Source organism: Bombyx mori, chromosome 15 (genome assembly GCF_030269925.1).
Source record: "Bombyx mori chromosome 15, ASM3026992v2".
In the NCBI taxonomy this organism is placed as follows: domain Eukaryota; kingdom Metazoa; phylum Arthropoda; class Insecta; order Lepidoptera; family Bombycidae; genus Bombyx; species Bombyx mori.
In genome coordinates this window covers 9265136-9287631 of record NC_085121.1, presented here as the reverse complement: position 1 = coordinate 9287631, position 22496 = coordinate 9265136, and the positions used below count along the sequence as shown (strand labels likewise).

At 35.7% G+C, this 22496-nt stretch overlaps 1 protein-coding gene across 2 annotated transcripts in view; it reads left to right on the top strand.

The window, feature by feature from the left end:
- LOC101744514 (ATP-binding cassette sub-family C member 4) overlaps positions 1-22496 on the top strand; it is a 42896-nt gene that overhangs the window by 5358 nt on the left and 15042 nt on the right. For both annotated transcript variants that reach the window (XM_038015777.2, XM_021349664.3), the window contains exons 5-15: positions 45-270; positions 961-1117; positions 1204-1453; positions 2302-2559; positions 2641-2808; positions 5156-5293; positions 7734-7901; positions 10902-11030; positions 12464-12554; positions 18192-18324; positions 18923-19201. In XM_038015777.2, the coding sequence (XP_037871705.1) occupies positions 45-270; positions 961-1117; positions 1204-1453; positions 2302-2559; positions 2641-2808; positions 5156-5293; positions 7734-7901; positions 10902-11030; positions 12464-12554; positions 18192-18324; positions 18923-19201 (1997 nt within the window). The remainder of the gene's footprint in view (positions 1-44; positions 271-960; positions 1118-1203; positions 1454-2301; positions 2560-2640; positions 2809-5155; positions 5294-7733; positions 7902-10901; positions 11031-12463; positions 12555-18191; positions 18325-18922; positions 19202-22496) is intronic.

Genomic DNA, 22496 nt, shown 5'->3' with positions numbered 1-22496 from the left:
AACGACAAAGTGGGTTTTCTACAAAAAAAACGTTCTGGTTACAGATTCTCAAACTTGACAGGACAGGATTAGCTAAAACAGAGCCCGGTCAAGTGATTAATCTGATGTCAAACGATGTTAATCGATTTGATTTGGTTGTTTTGTTTTTGAATTACATCTGGGTAATGCCTATTGTTGTACCTGTTGTTTCGTATCTCGTCTGGCAGCATATAGGCTGGGCCACACTTGCAGCGCTCATTGTAATATTTTTACAAACAGTTGTCGTGCAAGGTATGTCAAATATTATCATAAATTTCAATTGAAAGACAAATAAATCAATTTTTTTATTACCCTTGTCGACATACTAGCTGACGGCTTCTCTAATGGTGAGAGCTTACCGTGACTCATTGACATAAGCAAGCCCAGGGGTACAGCCAAGCTGCTGCCTACAGTATTTTTAAAACTATACAGAGATCTTAAAACATATATCTCAAGGTGGGTGGTGCATTTACGCTGTAGATGTCTATGAGCTCCAGTTACCACTTAACACCAGGTGGGCTGTGAGCTCGTCCACCCAACAAAGAAATAAAAAATAAATAAAAAAAAGAAGTCACTATCAATGAAGCACTTATCTATACTTTATGTAAAACATTACAATTAATTTTGTTTTCGTTTAAAACTAGTTTTCCTTGTGTTTGATAGAAACAACGCATGTAACTACATCTAGCATTTTTCAATGAATGTAGTACAGTTGTAAATACATATTTAGGTCAAATTGTGTTTACAAATAAAAAAAGTTACAAGACAAAGAAACTTACCGACATTCTTAGTCATTGTTAAAGTTCATTTACACTATATCGAATTGTGGATTAAACATGTGGTTTAATCATGGCAATCAAAATTATAATCATTCGTTTGTTCCCAAACAAATAAAATGTGTTGCGATTTTACAAAATTATATAATTCATTGTAACCTTTCAGCGTATCTAAGTAATATGCAAGGTGTTCTTCGTGGAAAAATTGCGAAACGCACCGATGAGAGAGTAAAAGTTATGAGCGAATTGGTGAACGGAGTTCAAGTAATCAAAATGTATGCTTGGGAAAAACCGTTTGAGAAACTCGTTGATAAACTGAGAAAGTAAGGCAGTCAGTCGTTTACGTCATAAAAAAAAGTAAATATGTCGTGCCATGTTTGTGGTAGTGCTCATAATTTTCCGTTTACAGGCTCGAAGTGCATTACATAATGCGAACGTCCATGATCAAAGGTTTTTCAACAGCACTGAGCGTGTTCACGGAGCGTTTCATACTTTTCGCGGCCATCGTCGCATTCGTAGTGATGGGGGGCGAAATACGTTCAGAAATAACTTTCTCATTAGTGCAGTACTTCAATCTTTTGCAACTCGCCTGTAACATATTCTTTCCCTTGGCTTTAGCATTTCTTGCTGAGTCAAAAGTCTCAGTGAGTCGTTTGGAGGTTAGTTATTTTAAAATTGTTGACATTTTTAAGATTAGCATATTATTTATTCCTATATAATAGTCATAAAAAATACCTAACGGTGGCAGATTACCGTTGCTTGTTCTTTAGCTTCATGTTGTCTATGTTTCGGATATGGACATGATCAGACTAGACACTACCTACCAATCATACACAAATATATACCGTACGACTCAACTCCGTAATATTATCTTAAAATACTCACTTTAAACGTCGCCATCATCCGTGCAATTAAGAATTACACAAAAAAATAAAAATAAAACCGGTAAACAATCAAACACAAAATAGTTTTCAAATTTGGTTTATTCATATAAGAGGCAATCCAGAGATAAACAGAAGTGCAGAAGAATTATCTCTTAAATAAAATAAAGAATTATTTCGGTCTCGTTTGCAGATATAACGGCTATACCAAAGCATTTCAGACTCAAACCTTATGTCTCATTGTGAGCAGCAACATTCACGTTAACTATGGGCTACAAGTTATCAACAGAATGTCTATTGAAAGTCCTAGCTTAGGGATCGTAGAAAGTTGAATGTTTTGAAAAATATACATTTATTAAAACTGCTCTTAACACTTAAAAATCAGTAAATAATGATATGAAATTTAATGTAACATGTACTTAACGTAATCAAATCAAAGTACGTAATTATCTGAAGTACCTAGTTAGTTACTAGAATACTAATCATGGATTACAAGTGCTATAATTGAATACAATGATGTACAAATTTGATAGTATTGCTACTCATCGCGTTAATATACGCGCTATCGTCATTATCTTGGGCTCTTGGATAAAGTATGTTTCAACATAATAAAATTTTTCGAATAGGAATTTCTGTTGTTGGACGAGTTAGAACAAACTAAGCAAAATGAGCCTATCAAAGCCGCAATGGACTCTAAACTCATTTTGACCAATGGAAACGCAAAAGACACTGAGAAAATTAAATCGAAATCAACTGGTTTAAGTTTGACCGGAGTTTCGGCCAGTTGGTCAACTGATCCAATAGTCCACACATTGAGAAACATTACGTTTTCCGCTGAACCAGGAGAATTTGTTGGGATCGCCGGTCTCGTTGGTGCCGGTAAGGTAGGTAGTATTGTTCACAAGAATCTTTGCTCTTAACTGGTGTCTCAATAGTAGATGTAACTTTCATTTTAAACGTTGTAGTCGTCTCTGCTACAAGTGCTCCTGGGAGAACTGAAGCCATCTCAGGGGACCGTATCATTGGATGGTGCGCGTATTTCTTACGCAAGTCAAGAGCCGTGGCTCTTCGTGGCGACGATTAGACAGAACATCTTGTTCGGCTTACCATACGATAAAACACGTTACAAGAAGGTAAGGTGAATGCTATTTTCGAATCTTGTTGATCGATTGATACGAAGATAACAATAATCTTTATTACAAGTTCAAACATGCACTGCACGGTCTGCACGTGCACACTAAACAATTTGAATTGGCGATCTGCTTAATTGAAGGTCAATTCAATTTAAATTGTATAAATGTAGTAAATTATATGTGTATGTAGTATATTAAAGTCGTCGTGGCCTAAAGGATAAGACTCCTGGTGCATTCGTATGAAACGATGCGACAGTGCCGGTGTTCGAATCCGAAGACAGGTACCAATTTTTCTAATGAAAATAATGACTCGTCTTCATGAATGATATTATGCAATAAAAACCATACTCTCAAAAGTTATAATTTGTAAAATTACTCTACAATTAATTGAGTTAAAGATCAGGTCACAAGGTGGGTGGCGCAATTCACGTTGCGATGTTACTTTGTTAACACCGGGTGCGCCCTGTACTCATTCGCCTGTCTAAACAAAAAATATAAAATGAAATGACCCAAAACCAATCACTTAATTTAGTCGACGAATATGATATAATAACAAATACTTAGTCTGGCCATAAATACTGTTACAATTAAAAATAATAAGGAACTTCGTTCCAAAAAAATATTACATTTGAATTTGAAATCTGTCGTTGTTATATGATTGCTTGTTGAGTTTTCTCATTTTAGCGCCAATATACTGTACAATATTTTGCGATATTAAAATGGAGTGGGGTGATAAACAGAACCGAATCGCTGTGATTGCATTACACAAAGTAGGTATGGAGCCAAATGCAATTTTTAAAACTCTCCATACTTGGTATTATTAAAATGCTTGGTATTATTAAAATGTTTGTGTTGTGCAATGAGACCTCCCCTGTTTGTGATAGAAAAAGTTCTGGCCGTCCACGTAGTGTTCATACGAAAAAGGTGGTCCCAGCAGTAAGGGAAAGAATTCGAAATCCTGTCCGAAAGCAAAAGATTTTATCTCGGGAGATGAAGATAGCACCTAGAACCATGTCGCGTATTTTGAAAGATGACTTAGGACTTGCAGCCTTTAGGAGACGTACTGGTGATATCTTAACTGATAATTTAAAAGAGAATAGGGTGGTAAAATCGAAACAACTACTGAAGCGGTACGCAAAGGGAGGTAATACAAAAATTTTGTTAGAGAAATTTTTTTCAATTGAGCAACATTTTAACAAACAAAATGACCGTATTTATGCTCTAAGGAAGTTTTCCTATTAGTCGACAGAGTGCACCGTGGGCACTATCCGACTGAGCCATACTTTTGTGAAAAAGGTATCAAAACATCGGCCCAAGTGTATCAAGATACCATTCTTGAGAAGGTAATGAAGCCCCTTAACAACACCATGTTCAATAATCAAGAATGGTTCTTCCAGCAAGACTCGGCGCCAGGTCATAAAGCTCGGTCTACGCAGTCTTGGTTGGAAACGAACGTTTCGGACTTCATCAGAGCTGAAGACTGGCCGTCGTCTAGTCCCGATCTTTATCTGCTGGATTATGATTTATGGTCAGTTGTAGAGGGTACGGCTTGCTCTAAGCGCCATGATAATTTGGAGGCCCTAAAAGAATCCGTACGATTGGTAGTGAAAAATTTTCCCATGGAAAGAGTGCGTGCTTCTATTGATAACTAGCCTCAACGTTTAAAGGACTGTATTGCAGCCAATGGAGACCACTTCGAATAAGCTTTTTATACTTTAAATTATTTTATAATTATGTATTAAACTAACACACTGTAAAAGTAATAAATTTTATTTGCAATAGATTTTTTTTTATTTTTTATTGTAACAGTATTTATGGCCAGACTAAGTAGACATGTTTTCTTCGATAAAATTATAAACTTAACATTTTCAAAGATAAAGCTAGAAACTACACCAATAACTCATAATTCATTAAGTGTAAACTCATACATTACGATTTTAACAATTAATACGAAGATTAATAAAAAAGGACAATTAATTCGATTCCATTATCTGTTATCAAAGCGGAGACTAATCGTTTTTGTGTCTGCAAACATAATACCGATATAACAATTAATCGGTCATTGATTTGTTATTGTTATTATTTATTCAGCCTTTCTCAAAGTGGGCGATAACGCCCCCTTGTGGGCGCTGCAGGCCTAAGGGGGGGGGGGGGGTTTAAAAACCCAGAAAAAAGATAGGGGCGTTGTGTTGAGGTTTGGGAGGCGATTTCGTCTGGGACTCTTAGACACCGGCTGAGCTCTCGCTATAGTGGCTTTTGAGTCGGTGAAAAATTTGGAGGCGCTAAAAAATAATTAAATCACAAAGTGGACAGTAGATAAAATCAGGAGCCACTGATTTATTTGTAGGTGGTGACTGCGTGCGCTCTGCTGCGGGACTTCGAGCAGTTGCCGGCGGGAGACTGCACGCTGGTCGGCGAGCGCGGCACCAGTCTCAGCGGGGGGCAGCGGGCGCGGGTGGGACTCGCGCGTGCCTGCTACAGACAAGTAAGTTAAATTTACATCGCTTCTAGTTTCTAAATGATTACACAGATATCGTCGCATTTGTGGAAAGGCTTAAACGACTAAAGGAAAGATCTTCCACCGAGCGGGTGATATTGCGCTGTAGGCCGACGGTCCGAATGTTGTTTTTTTTTTTACTACCTAAGCTGATAGCCTTGAGAGGCTGTATCAGCGTAACCTTAACTAGTAGGTGAGCTCATGGGGCTCAAACCTGACGACGTTGCTAACACGAACCCTAGCAAGAGCCGTGCTTCGCAGAATCTACCACCGGATCGGAAACGCGACCCACTGAGAAGATCCGGTGAGGAACTAATGTGGGCTGTGTCTGAGGGTTAATTTATTAATCGAGCCCTTCGTCGCAAGCGACGGGTTCGACAAGAACGATGACCGGTGACTATTGTTGTTCGGAACTTTATGCAAGTTTGTCTAGAAAATGTTGTCAGCGAGATTCAGGCATCTGACAAATATCTTGCGTTGTATGATAGCTACCCACCACACATTCAATGATCATTGACAGTTCAGCAATTGACCTATTTTCCGTCCTTAGTTCTAGTATTTGTTATCTTCACCCAACCATTATAATTATATCATAGCGCATAGCGTATATCTTCTAACATAGCTTCTTTTGAAGATCTGAGGCTTATCGGTCCCAAGAACGGTTGATCTATTTGTCTGGCATAGGTGTCAAATAAAACAGCTAAATGGAAACATATGCCAACTATGCCTATAAGAAAATACAACAAATTTTACACATACAAATACATATAGAAATTTATGTGCGTATCGATTGCAATTTGCACGAATATATGCAACATATATAATTACTGGCTACAAAGTTTAATAGATTGTAAATAAAGCTTGGCCTTAGACAATGGAGACAATTTTTAAAATTGTTGTTATATTATATTAATATGTACAGTAACGCACACTGTAGTAATAAATATATTATTATAAAAAATAATGTTTGTTTTAACAATATTTATCGCAAGACAGTATTAATAATACAATCTAAATTCTAAGATACGAAAGGTCTTGACAAAATGACGACATGTCATTCCCAAGGAGTTTCATAATAATATCATTTTTACACATTCACGTTGCGTTGCTAAATTGCTTGTTGAAAAAAATACGTTCCAAATTTACGCGAAATAAATTGTTACAAGTAATTTCATAAAAAAATGTTTAAAACTGACATCTCAGTTGTATAATATAATTTATTATATATCATATTTAGTTAAATCCTACAATTTTTTCATTACACAACCGTATTCTGTTCTAAAGATTTATTTATTATATTTTTTGCTAAGTGACGAACGAAGTGATGAATTACGGGTACTTTTATTTAAAAAAAAAAACTTTTATTTCATTAGTTTCAATTTATAAATCTACTAGAAGGTATATTTAGTGTCATATATTCATAACCTATCAATATATTCATCTAGCATTTTCTCAAACATGAGTTTAGCTATTTTCAAAATTTTGCAAGTCATTACAACTATGTAGTTCCTTATTCGTCAAATTGAAAAATGCTATGTCACGGTTATGAAATCTGGCGATGACATATGTACGTTTTATCAGTTTCGGTTTAAGGAAAAGATTTTATTTCCATAAATTATTATTAATCCAGCTTAAGTCAAATAGCGTGTAAACATTGACGGCGTCTATGTATCAAATAGATAATCAGTACTTTGAGTTAAGGCAAAAAAAAAGCCGCCGTGTAATGGTATTGCATAATGCAAATAAATGAAGACTGACTTTTTTTTTTGGGGGCCTCACAAAAGCTCCTACCACCAGTAATTGCCTTTTATTACACGGTGTTATTCCTTCATCGTGGAAGTCAATCGTGAACATTTGTTAAGTACGTATTTCATCAGGAAAATTGGTACCCGCCTGCGGGATTCGAACACCGCTGCATCGCTAGATACGAATGCACCAGACGTCTTATCCTTTAGGCTACGACGCAGTGTTAGCGCCACTGACCGTTCGTGATCGTGGATTCGATTCCCTCTTTGGACGAACATTCCTGTAATCAACAAGTTTACTTGTTTTTGGTGTCTGTGTTTACTATGTATAACATGATAGGTATTTATAAACGTATTATAATTATATTTATAAGGTATCCTAGTTTGGAGCCAGATAACCTCGTTCAATTTGTCTTTTTTTTGACGGGTGGACGACCTCACGGCCCATCTGGTGTTCAGTGGTTACCGGAGCCCATAGACATCGACAACGTAAATGCCACCACCCACCTTAACATATTAGTTCGAAGGCCTCAGTATAGTTACAACCCTTCAAACCGAAATGTATTACTGATTCACGAAAGAAATAGGCAGGGGGTGGTACCTACCTTGCGGTTGTTCTACCACCAGCTTCAAGTATTTACTTATATACTCATCAAGTTGACTAAGTTTTATTTCTTCAACAGGCCGACATATATCTCCTCGACGATCCATTGTCAGCGGTGGACACGCATGTTGGCAAACATCTCGTTTCCGAATGTGTGAATGGATTGCTGCAGAACCACACCCGCATTCTGGTCACACATCAGTTGCATCACCTCAAAACCGCTGATAAAGTCATCATTCTGCGTAATGTAAGTATCAATATACATAAATCCTTGATTAAAAGTTAAAACTTAGTTTAATTTCGAGAAATTTACTACTTTCATTGTCGTGGACTTAGTAAACTCATTCGTTGACATTTCAATATTATCGTGCATGCTATAATACTGGTACGTTTTTTATTTATATATGATCATTACTAAGAATTGGACTAGAAGATTAGTCGGTTATCAGGACAATAGGGGATGTCAAAGTCAAAGTAGTTAACGCGAATTATTATGCGATTATGATCTGGTTAAGTGTCTCATCGACGAAACGCGGATGTCCTAATAGCAGTTCATGAGAAATTGGGGGAAAAAAGGGTCGAGTCAAATACCTCGGAATTTCACCAATCATGTGGGCTCGACAAATCGCCAATATCGCCTGACCTAATTAATGGACGCAGGACGCCCCGTTATTGACGCATCTGTGTCTGAGCACGTGATCTCATATCGTAGTGCTTTAATAAGTAGACTAATAAATGGTTGCCTTCTATCTGTATTAAAAATATCTACCAATGTTGATTGAAGTGATACATATGCCCAAATTAAAAACGTACATTTAAGCCAATAAACTAAAGAAACCTTGCCCGTGGGTCAATTGTTATCCCACTTACAAAGTGATACAAAAAGATCGACCTTATAAACGTAACATATAAAAATAAGACAATAAATTGAATTTCATTAGGTTTGGTTAAGTAAGGATTTGCAATTAGATTGGATAATGGATTTGGTATAGAAAAAGATAGTATAAAAGTTATACATATTGCTTCGGTTATATTCTAGCTGAGTATATTGTTTCGGGTTTGAATAATATCACTCCATCTATTCCCGTGGGTGTCTTAAAGACCACCAATCGATTCACCAGAGCACGGGCCACAGCATTTTCTGAGTATTGTACTAGCATATTGATCTTCAACAGTAATTTATTGGTAGTAGGAAGTATTATGAACCCGCGCGGGTGGATACCACTATCCCGGCGTGGAAAGTCAAGTCCGTGTGCGCATCTTTTAGTTATTTAGTTAGGTACACACAAAGAACACACCTAAGTTTATATTAGTATAATGATTTACTCCAAAACGATTAGGTAAGTTAGTTTACACTGCTATTAGATTAAGTTTAAAATGAGTCAGCCCACCTGCATATAATACACTAATAGTCATGTTTACACATCTTATTGAATTGAATCCTTGTGTATTTTATTATATTTTTCTCGAGAAAATGCAATTTTAGTAGTATTGATTTAATGAATTGCTGCTAGTATTTATTACTAAACCACTTGTTTTAATTGTTTTAATTATTTATCAATATATTGTTGATCTATAACACTTTTAGTTTATTTTGTTTAAACAGCTGGTTTTAATTGTATTGCTACTATGGATAAAGTAAAGATATGTAGTAGCATACTTTAGTGACGAGCCATGACAAACATCATAAATTAAAAGTAGGATTCTCTGACCTCAATATTCTCTTCAAAATTACACACAAACAATGAGCAAGATCAATTTTATTTTAGTAGATTGAATTCAATGACAGTAACTGGCCACAACACATTTTGACAACACATTTTTGTAATATGACATAGCTGATTTTTATCAATTTTTAAACATGTTATCCTCAACTCATATCGATTCCTTGTTTGATTCAGTTGAAACATTCTACATATTTCATTAATATTAGGTATTTACTTATGAAATTGCCGTTTAGTATAGAGAAGATCAAAGATATTTTTTTATAAATATTTTATATTTCTATCAATCAAAATATGCACCCATGGTATTGATGCATTTCTGCCAGCGCATTGATAGTTTTTCAATGTCCTTCTTGAACGAGTCATTTGTACGGGAGCCAGCAAACTCTTCAAATGCATTTTGTACTGCCTTCTCGGGTATTGAATTTTTTCGCTGCAAAGAAGTAGTTTCAACTTTTGTAGTAGTAAAAGTAGAATTCTGTTAGTGTAAGTTCAGTCAAGTACGGTAGATGACGCAAAACTTCCAATACGTAGCTCTTGTAGCGTCTGTTAGCCCATATGAGCTCGAACGTTGTCGTGTTGGAGTTACGGGGACGAGCGATTGACTAAGGCTGGATGAGATTCGCCAGCTTTTCCATCATTATATCCAGTTCCTCACTGCACAGATCCGTAGTAATGTTGGTCCCATTCGGTAAGAAGCTCTTATGACCATGACTTTCTTAGTGGTATATTTTCGGTATTGGGCATAGCCTAGTTGCTGAATCAGGGTCAAACCGACATGATGACCGTTGACGATTATCAAAAAGAAACCATTTTTCATCGCAAGTGATAATGCGGTTCCAAATCCCTTGGTTTTTGTTTCTGTTAAGAAAAGCAAGGCACACGCGCATTAACGCGGTCGTCATGCTGCAGACCATCCAGTTCGAGCGGAACCCACTTATGAAGTTTTTTTGACCTTGCCAACTTGACGCAAATAGACCAAGATTATTTTGATGCTAACGTTGAAAGCTGCTAAAGCAGTAGCAGTTTCAGTAGGTTCGACTATCGCCTTTATTCCCTTTTCGTTGACTTGAGTTTTCGGACCACGGGTTCATTTTTTAAATAAAAATATCGATATCAGAAGCGTTCTAACTAATAAAGTGTCATGCGTTCGTTTGTAATATTCATTCCCCCACGTCATTAATGTTGTGAACTGTTTGTGCGGTATTGCTAAGGCGACGGAAACACCTATTCCTTAATTAATCGTATTTTTAATATGTACATATTGATTAAAAATAAACAAATGTCGTGAAAACAAAAAAACACTAGTCAATAAAAGAAATTCCTAATTTTGAAAATACAATTCAATGTGTTTAACATAAAATTCATTTGAATTTAGAATTAATTTTCAGCCATACATATTTTCAACTTTCTAACGGCAACTATATAGGTGAAGACCTATTTATTATTCATTAAATATTGATGAAATTACGGTAACCTTATCAATATTTCAATACCTATGGATTTTGTTCATTGTTACTTAGGGAGAAATTGAAATGCAAGGAAAATTCGAAGAGGCGTCACGCTGTCCACTCTTTTCTGAAATGGAAGAGGAAGATGAACCCGATGAAAAAAATCTAAAACATCTCAGGAAACGAACTATCTCCATTCAGGTATGTATTTTTGAAACATGCATTCATATTATGAAATAAAATTCGAATTCATCTCTCAACCATTAAAAAAATGCGTATTTTAATAAATTACAATATATATACATATACATATTCATAATATACATATAAACATACAGTATGTAAATTAAAGTTATTAGCCTGTAACATTTGTAACCGTTGTGTGTTTTGTGTAAAATAATTTATACCATCTTGTGGCCAATGAAGTCTAAATAAGTAAAAAGTAGGTAGGTAGCTACAGAAAGTAATTGTGAATATATGAATTGAGTATATCTTATCACTGTGTCTGACGGCGAAAGGACGTTAAGGGCGATCCGATTCTATTTTTGATCGCTATCTTTGTTATTATTATTTTAAAATATTTTATTTTTTTACCTAATCGTTGTTAGTCTAAGGGGCTATTCCGACTACACGGCTGAACCCGAGAGAGTTTGGTAACACTGGCCCTAGCAAGAGCAGTGCTTTGCATAATTTACTACCGGATCGGAATCGTAACCCACTGAGCCGACCCAGCGAGAAGCCCATTGGGTTATTTCTAGTTCGCACTCTTCGTCGAATTTGGCGATTTCAACGAGGAGGACAAAACAATAAAGTGACATAGTAGGCACTTCTGCAAACAGTTTTATTAAACAATATAAGGATACAATACAATACCACGCTATAAGGAATCACTTCACTTATTAATGTTTATAGAAATAAATATATGGTTTACCGTTTGTCATCGTTTACAAATAATATCTTCAAAGAAAACGATGAATCAGCGGTCACTACCATTTACTGAAAAAGTTTATTTGCCTCAGCATGTTTGTGTGCATAATTTGTCATCGTTCGCAAGGGAAAAAAGCCAAATACCGGTTTTAACTGGAAACTAAAATATGTTTTACACCGTATTTGAGTCGACTATTATCAAAGCCGGCAATGTGACTTTTGGACAATTATTGGTAAATCAGAAAAACGAATTATTGACTTTGTATTCCATTGGCAGTCACAAAATTCTCCTGAACGACATCTTAGATAAATAACAGGTTAAGTATTAACCTTTATTTAATGCAGGTTTTGAACCGTATTCTTTGAAGGAGACGATTATATTCAAATCAATCTGTATTGACGTATCAATAACATTTTTTTGTCCAAATGCACAGATTGCCACCTTTGATAATAGACGATTCATTTAAACTAACAATACATAAGACTGGCATTTTTGGTCTCTATGGGCACCGATAACCATTTACCGGAAGGTGCACAGTTAAATAGTTAAAATAATTATTTATTTCAATACGGTTTTCGATTGTGACTTTATAAAGTTACTGCAATACGCATGTAATACTTACCAGGAACCATTATACGATAGTCTTACCACATTACCTAATATCCAATGAATGAGACGAGAAGTACTTACTTTAATTTATTTACAGTCCAAAACGAGTGTTAGTACAACACACGATGGAAGCCAGGTTGATGTTGAAGAAGATGAGCAGAAGGAGTCCGAAGAACTAACTGGATCTGGTACGTAAAATATAATCAAACTTCACCACAATAATGAATAGCTATGAGAAAACGCGTTTAATACATGCAAATGTATTCCTGATCCCTCACTGGATAATGAAACCGCAAAAAATGTTTTTCTAATCTTTTGTATTATGTGTTCTTGTAGAGCAGGGGTGAGCAACCTTTTTAATCAATGGACTATTTTAAATTTAAATATTTTTCGGCGGACCTCACTTTCTTTTACTCTTATTAATAATTTACGAAACTTTATTTATAATAATCATTAGAATAAAAAATATAAAACTAAAAAAAAGTAATGATTTCATATACAAATTTTACTGCAAAATGAAAACAGAAAAACGAATTGACGGGAGAAAGTCGATAAAATAAATTCAATTTTAGAAATGCTTGGCGTGCCGTGTATTGCTCGTCCTTGTTGTAGAGTAATATCATAAGTATTAGGAACTCTAAAATCCACGGATTTACCAGGAAATACATCACAAGAAGCAAATTGAAAAGGCAAATCGTAAAAAGGGTTACGGAATTTTATTCCTTAGAAAAGTTTGTGGAAAAAAACTCAGTTCGAACAAAAGAGTAAGAAAAAATATAAGCTCAGCAATTAGTAGTTTTACAACCCAGAAGATAGAGGAGAATAAAAAAAAACATTACTCTTTGATAGATAATTTTTATTGAGCTCTGCATATTTATCTTAAATTTTATATTATTCTTATGATGTTACTACGTACGTATGTGCTCTAAGCGTAAACATAATTCATATCTATCTTAAGCTCAAAGAAACCTACTGTGTAGGAGTTATTTCCTTATTGAATACTCTCTGAAATTATCATGCTGATGTTGTATGGCGAGTTCGCAAGCTGTTACTACTCCTCAGCATGTGCCGTGAAGCAATTATTCGTTCTTATTAACGGTACGAGGGCGGCACTGAAAATTTCGGGAATTAATGAGGTGACACAACATTACTATTTAAAAATGTATTTATTGCTTTTCGAAGTATTCTCCGCGAAATTTGACACATTTTTCCATACGATGGAACCAATCATTGAAGCAACCATTCCATTCGGAAGTTGGGGTCTCCAACATGGCCGTTTTGTAGGCGTCCACAGCTTCTTCAGGTGATGAAAATCTCTGTCCACGCAATTTATTCTTTATTTTAGGGAAAGTATAGAAATCATTAGGGCTTAGGTCGGGGCTGTACGGCGGATGGTCTAATAATTCTATGTTTTCTTGCTCTAAAAACTCTTTTGTTCTGTGCGCGGTGTGAGAACTCGCATTGTCGTGATGGAGGATGATGCGGCGGTTGCAGTTCTCTTTACGGAGTTCAGAAACGACCTGTGGCAAACAAATGCTAGCATACCATTCTGCATTAACCGTTCTTTGTCCCTCAAGAGGAATAGTCGTAACATGGCCGGTTTTGGAGACAAACGTGGCCACCATTTTTTTTGCAACACTCTGTGAACGAACAATTTTTGTTGGCTTTAAATCATTTTCGAACACCCAAACTCGTGACTGGTTTTTTGTTTCGGGTTCGTACGCGTATATCCAGGATTCGTCACCTGATACAATGTTGTATACAGCATTTGAGGATCCTGCGTGGAATCTTTCGAGAGTTCTGACGCACCAAGTAACGCGAGCCGCTTTTTGCTCTTCACAGAGCGAATGCGGTATCCATCGGGAAAACAACTTTTTTACACCTAATTGTTCATGCAAGATTATTTGTATTTGACTCATGCAAATGTCTAAAGTTGCCTGAATTTCGCGGTATGTCACATGTCGATCTTCCTCAATCAGCTTACACACAGCATCAACGTTTTCTTGGGTGACTGCAGTTTTTGGACGACCTTGACGGGGATCATCACTGAGCTTGACACGTCCACGTTGAAACTCAGCAAACCAGCGATAAATTGTGGTTTTGGATGGGGCTTCATCACCATCATGCAGAAATCATCCGGTCAACACACTGTTTTTGTGTTAAACCACTTCGAAAGTCATAATAAATCATCGCTCTTGAATTTTCTCGAGTCAATTCCATTTTCTCAACGACTAAACAAGTTTGACAAAACCTCGTGACAAGACCGAGAATCTTTTTTTAAATAAATAAATGGTATTCGATTTTTAAAACCAAGGAGTTTTCAATTAAAAAGATTTTAATATGACAGGAACGTGGAAACATTCCATTCCCGTTACTTTTAGTGCAGCCTAGTAGCAAAGCAATTGTTCCAATGACATTGAAATTGGCTTCAAGGTTCGCGTGCTAGTAGGACACATTTTGAGATCGTACCACCACCCTGCTTATATCTGCAATAATTCTGAAACTAAATTCTATGTTTTAATGGTGGTTTACAGTACAGACCGATATTTCTAAGTAGTAGCGAAAACTATTGTTATATAAATAGACATATACTGTCTAGTGTTTACAGAAGTTTCAATTTAATTAAAACCCAGTTTTGTTTTCAACGTCCACCCCACTTTTTATTTAATCATCATTCTGTTCCAGTTTACATAGGCATTTCCAAGTTTTTTTTTATTGACCTTGTAGGCAGACGAATATACAGCCCACCTGATGCTGAATGGTTACCGTTGCCCATGGCGTCAGCTGGGCAACGGTAACCATTCACCATCAGGTGCCGCTGCCTACTTTTAAGTACAGAGCGTAGAACTTGCTGTAGTTGTATAATACGATTGAGACTTCGACGTTATGGTGGCGGCTTTCAGATTGTCTGGAATCCGCGTAACAGGTCCCAGGTAGTGCTACATTCTACGAACGTTAACTCTTATAAAAAGTACATAGATGTATATTTTATTCACATAGGCTAACGCAAAGTTACATGGCTTAGTCTGTCAATCTCGTACTATTTGGACTTAAGTCAGCTGTCACATGTCATGTCACATAATTGATTAATGTAGTCATATCGTCGACGTTCATGATAAACAAAGAATAAAATGTATTTCTGTAAGAAATTTTGCAAACTATGTATCGCACAGCTCTTTCTCCTTGATAGCTCTCTTAGTAATCGTGATAAGCACATTGCATTTAAATTATTGTCTTCATAATATTTGCCTACTGTCGTAATACTTCATTATGTTGTAATGTGATAAGATTTAGATTTATTATGTATTTAATTAGATAAATTTCGCTACATTACACCATTTAATTACTTACCCTATTAAACAGTTGTTAGCTAATACATATATAATAGTATAAATTAATGATAGAGAAACAATTTTTTTTTCTCCACCTTATCTCACTAGGTGGGGTCGGCACAGCTATTTTTTCTCTTCCATTCTCTTCTTCTATTAGCCGTCATCTCAACACTCACTCCTCTCTCTCTCTCATATAGTCATTCACACACTTCATCCATATCTTCTTCGGTCGACCTTACTATACATGCCCCCTTGCTCTCTACCTTGCCATACATCTCCTGGTCACATGCTAGAAAACAGAGAGCTCGAATTATTTTTTTCTAATTTGTTTGGTTTTCAGAGAGGAATGATAGGTTTTCGATTAGACGCTAGAAACATCCTCACGATACACACCGTGTTGAAAACGGCCAGTGTGTTAGTCGAATCATTTCGACAAAAAACCGTTCACAGACAAAACTATCGTAACAATGATACTTGTGTCAACATGTCACGTGGCAGTGGTCTCGTGATACTTTGAACGTTTTATCAATTTATCCTTTTCTGTCTTCACGAGGTTTTCATCGTCCCGTCCTTTATATGTCATGATAACTACATTTACAATTGCAACGAAGAAACTTAGTTTCTCAAAATAGGTAACTGAAATGTAATAAGGCCATGCAGAGTTAATTGGCCGAAATTAAGCCCAGAGAAAGCCCAGTGGTTTTTATTTTTATTTTTTTATTGCATAGACGGGTGGACGAGCTCACAGCCCACCTGGTGCTCAGTGGTTACCGGCGCCCATAGACATCTACAACGTAAATGCCGCCACCCACCTTGAGATATGAGTTCTAAGATATCAAGTATAGTTACAACGGCTGCCCCACCGTTCAAATTAAAACGCATTACTGCTTCACGGCAGAAATAGGCAGGGTGATGGTACCTAGCCGTGCGGACTCAAGACGTCCTACCACCTGTAAGATCTAAGTATCTACCGTGCCGTTGAAGTCAAAAATTTTATAAATGTTATTTTAAGATTCTTTGGTATATATTTTCTAAACGTCGGAAATAAAAAAATTAAAATGTAATCTAGATTAATCTGTGACGGTAGTTTTAATTATATCTACGACTTGCGGAAACTAATGGTCGTGATTTATTAATTTACAATATTACAGATATTTAGTTTTAAAATGTATTTCAAACATAATATTACAATGTTGCCACAAGCTAAGAGAAGATCCTAACAATAGTGCGTGTGAAAGATAAAATGTTCTTTCATTATGACTTACATGTTTGCATTATTAATATACTATGTACATACGCAAATAAAGGAAATTCTACTGAGCACATAATATGTATGCATACATTATAATGTGTAGACGATTATTTATTCACTGACTATATGAAATATTTTTTATGGAGGTATTTATTTTATGCGCTATACATTATCATCTGCTGTGGTATGTGTTGTTTATTGTAATTATAATATGTATTTAGGTGTTAAGTGGAATCTTTCAATTCAGTTTTCGTCCTCTTCTAATTGCTGTGTCAGACTCGTTAATAAAACTATTTATTTGTATTAGTAGTTCTGATGGCAACATGGTTGATACTATGCACAGAGACTTTGTGTTTTTGAAATATAATTTGTTTACAAAATACTGTAGCTGTACTGACGAAGTCGCGGCCATAGCTAGCATACCATATTCCTAGCCTTAAAAATGCCACTGACAACGACATTGGTGTGGGCAAACTACACGTCACTAATCTATATATTCATGCATATGAAAGTGAGATAGATAGTTAATAAAGCGATAGTTCGTTGATTTGGTGTCTGACTATGGCTACTATATTGCGGTATCCGGATTTGATATATTGGTATCGTGAGCCCTACTTTTCCTTCAAAATGGAACGCATGATTACTTTGGACAGGGAGTTGTAGACATAAACGATGGTTTCACAAGATTAATCTTTCGCGCCCCATGTCGCGCATTGTGTGTCTGATACACGCAGCTGTTAGTGTGTGATAAATTTTTTTTCTTACGTGTAGGGGAGCTAACGGGGCTCAAACCGGGAGCGTGGCTAATACTGGCCCTAGCAAGAGCAGTGCTTCGCAGAATCTACCATCGGATTGGAAACGCGACCCACTGAGAAGATCCCGCGAGAAACTCAGTGGGTTGTCTCTATGGGTTAATTTACTCGTCGAGCCCTTCGTCGCAAGCGACGGGTTCGGCGAGGACGGTGACCGGTACTAAGGTACCTAAAAGCACCGTTAATGGATCGGGAGGATCCGTAATGTGTGATGATCAATGGTTAGGTCTTTATACTTTTTCGCTCGAAATGACGTCACAGGTCATGTTCCCTTCGATCGAACTCCGTAGCGTTAACGCCGAAATTGAGAAAATAAAGAACTGACCGGTTCTCTGTTATAATATATTCAAAACTACACACACACCCATACTTATTGAAAAATCACTTTCTACTAACTTGTAAATATAAAATTTATTAATGAATTTTTAGGGAGAGTATCAGGATTAGTATACATGAGCTACTTCCGTGCCGGCGGTGGTTGGGCACTTTTGTTCTGGACTTTGTTTTCCATCATTATTGCACAAGCCGTGACGTCAATGAGCGATATGTGGCTCACACACTGGTAAGTTTCATTGCCATCATTCATTTAATCGCCCGCATAAAGTCTTACAGATGAACTAATTTACAAAAAAAATACGCCTGTTTCGGTTTCTTGATTTCTTCTATGTATTTTACAATTATTTTACTGTATTCATTAGCGGGTGTTAATCGATTGCCGTCACTTATAGTCTTGCAAAAAAACAATTGAATAGAGTATCGGGAATTAATCTTCCAACTACATTCTATGTCATACAGAGTTAGTAGCTGTATTTTTTTCTTTTTTTTATTGCTTAGATGGGTGGACGAGCTTACAGCCCACCTGGTGTTAAGTGATTACTGGAGCCCATAGACATCTACAACGTAAACGTGCCACCCACCTTGAGATATAAGTTCTAAGGTCTCAGTATAGTTACAACGGCTGCCCTGCCCTGCAAACCGAAACGCATTACTGCTTCACGGCAGAAACAGGCAGAATGGTGGTACCTACACGCGCGGGCTCACAAGAGGTCCTACCACCAGTAAGTGTTTGAGGTTAAGCAATACTCTCACTTCATTATGTGGAAATTATCAGAAAGAAGACAAGGAACAAGTTATTTTACATGACATGTTTCACGTTTTAGGATGAACGACGTGGAAGTGACGTACTTGACACCGACTTTTGAAACGGATCTCCTTACTGATCGCAACGAAACGAATAATTTAAATTTAACGAGTGAAGTTCCCACAGTCGTTGACTCGGCCGCCTTCCCGCCAAACTTAACAGTGATCGGCACGATCATGAAAACGGCCATGGCCATACAGAACGCGACGGAAACGGAACGTGAAAATGTAAATCACTCGTATTACATTTACATATGGGCGATCGGAATATTGGGTTGCATAATATTAACAACGGCCAGGTACGTCGTATTGATTATTAATACTATTATTATTTATATTTATTTAAAATTCTAATTAATTAAACCATATATTTTTTTAAAAAAATGCCTATTTCTGCCGTGAAGCAGTAATGCGTTTCGGCTTGAAGGGTGGGGCAGCCGTTGCAACTATAATGAGACCTTACAACTTATATCTCAATGTGGGGGGCGCATTTACGTTGTAAATGTCTATGGGCTCCACCCATCTAAGCAATAAAAAAAAAACTTTTTTAAAACTGTATAAAAATAGATTGCCACTGATGGCGGTGTCTACGACACAAGCCACCAGTGATTAGGACTCCGAAGTGAGAAACCTCCTCACAATGCGTGCAGTATCGAGGATAACTGCCTTCTGCACTAGGCCCCTAACCCAACTGGATAAGGAAAGTTTCTTAAGATAAAATATTTTTTGTATCTCAGGAATGTGGACAAGATAGGATCATAATAACAAATCACATTATTATTTTTGCAACGTTTCGGTCTTTTATTAGACCTTCATCAGGTATCTGAAAATTACACATATTGATAACCGACAATATAAAAATAACAATTGTCAACACTACAATATTTACCATAATATGAATTCCAACAATCACTATCCTACACTGCACAGTTGCCTTAGTCATCATTAATTAATACAAATCAACAAAGCCGATAAATTAGTTAATTATTATTTTTTATTATAGAAATAAAGCAAACACGACACATAAAAATTGTTATTGCGTGACAACGGTGAGCCCAATATCAAAACATTCGGTACATAGACTATACTATACAATATAAAAACATTCGTCCTTTATACTAGCGCCAACCGCGCTAAGTATCAAATTCAAATATATATGAAATAAAGGTTATTTTTTTCTAGTAGATTTATACTCTTTTAATATGTGATTATATAAAATACTTAAATTGTTAGTGTCTGTTCGTTTATTCACAGTATCATTAGTTTTTATAAAGATCATTTCGCTAACATTACGTTTCCACCAACGTTTCCATAGCTTTGACAATAATATACAATTTACCATGGAAGTAGAAAAAGATAATAGTTTATCTTTTTTAGATGTGTTAGTCAAAAGATCAAATGATAAATTGATAACTGATTGGTTTGTTAAACCCATTAGTTCAGGTCGGCTATTAAATTGGAATTCAAATCATCCTCGGTCTTAAAAAATAGGTATGATAAAAGGTTTACTTGACAGAATGACAAGGTTAAGTAGTAAGGATTTTTATGAAGTAAATTTAAGAAGATTCGTAACATGTTGTTGAATAATAATTGTGAAATGCCATTAGTAGATAGTGTTATAAATAAATTTAAAGAGAACTTAAATAATAAAACAAGGAGTTTGGTTAACTCAAATAATAATAACATTAGATATTGTCGGTTTCCTTATATGGCAGAATTATCACATAAATTAAATAGAGTTTTTATAGGAACTAATGTAAGATTAGCATTTTATAACATCTTAAGAGTTAATTCCGTCTATTCTAAGTTAAAAGATCCAGTAAACAAACAACAATAAGCTGGAATAGTGTATAAAATACCTTGTTCATTAGGAGTGGGTGATATAAATCGTATATAGATTCAATATCTATATATCGCAGCAATATCGTTGAATCCGATATCGCCCCGCACGAAATCTATATATCGATATCAGCCGATACACGATATTACTCGATGTGATGCGCATCGCCATATCGTACCGATTCGTGAATCGAAATCTATATTTCGATATCAGCCGATACACGATATTGCTCGATGTGATGCGCATCGGCATATCGTACCGATTCGTTAATATCAGCAATATTCGTTTGGTTCGTATCGAATCGGCCAGAGTGAGTGAGCGCACGATAGGGATATCATGTGATGAATGAAACAGAAACAGGCATTATCCATACAATTGTAAACCTTATATTTAAGTCCATATGTCTGTAGATTATTCTTAGCGTATCAGCAGGATACAATTAAGGAAAGAAGTTTCAACTTTCGACCCTAACTTGAATGCAGTATAGCCTATTTGCATCGTTGAATTTAATTTCACGCGCTTTGACCTTGAACTAGAATTTTTGGACAAGTGTTTATAAATACTTAAAAGTTTTTTGTGTTTGATTTTTAAAGTACACATTTTTCTATTTTTAGTTGAATCCAAATAATTGAGTTTATTTCTTGTGTTTGTATTAAACTTTTGAAATCTACACTCTTTTGGTATATTTTGTAATTTAAAATTAAGACACAAAATACTAATAACTGAAAATAATGTAGCCAGTCCTAAGCCTGGTAAAAGCATGAAGGAAAGTTTTTTGATATTTTTATTTTCATGTTCTTTTTATTACTTTAAGATCATATTATAAATTGATATCAGAAAACCAACCGTATAACGTTGACTTAAATCTATATCTACTACGATATTATATCAGCGTATCGTTTCAAATCTCAAATATCATGAATTGAGAAAATCTACTAGCATCCATCAATATATAGATTCAGAAAATATATAGATTCAATATCCGATATTGATCCTCGATATATAGATACGATTCGATACGCGGCAAAACCGATATTACCCACTCCTATTGTTCATGTGCTATATTGGACAAACTAAGCAATATTTAGGTAATAGAGTAAAACAGCACATTTATGATTGCAAAAATATTAATATATTAAAAGAGAATAAAACAGCATTAGCAACCCACTACTTTGACCAACATCATAATTTTGAGTTTGACAAAATAGAAATCCTAGATAAAGAAATGAATTGGTGGAAACGTAATGTTAGCGAAATGATCTTTATAAAAACTAATGATACTGTGAATAAACGAACAGACACTAACAATTTAAGTATTTTATATAATGACATATTAAAAGAGTGTAAATCTACTAGAAAAAAATAACCTTTATTTCATATATATTTGAATGTGATACTTACGGCCTGGCCACGGGGATCGGCGCACAGTATATTATTATCGAGATCTAGCAGAACTTAATTAAAAATAATACTCTTCTAAATAGTCCCAAAATTCCCTTTATTACACAGGTGTATAACTAAATAACCGATATTAAATAAAATTAATAAGTGTGCAACACCATATAACACAGGGGAAGTCTCGAAACATAGCTTATGCGTACTAGCACGAGTGTATTGTTTAGTTTTGCTTTATTGCTGAATGCGAATAAGTCTGTTCTTGTCGTTTAAAGTGCTATAATTGGTCATTTTTATCGTTTGTTATATAATCGAGGATACGTTAAGGTAAGTTTGAACCTTATAATATTGAAATGTTA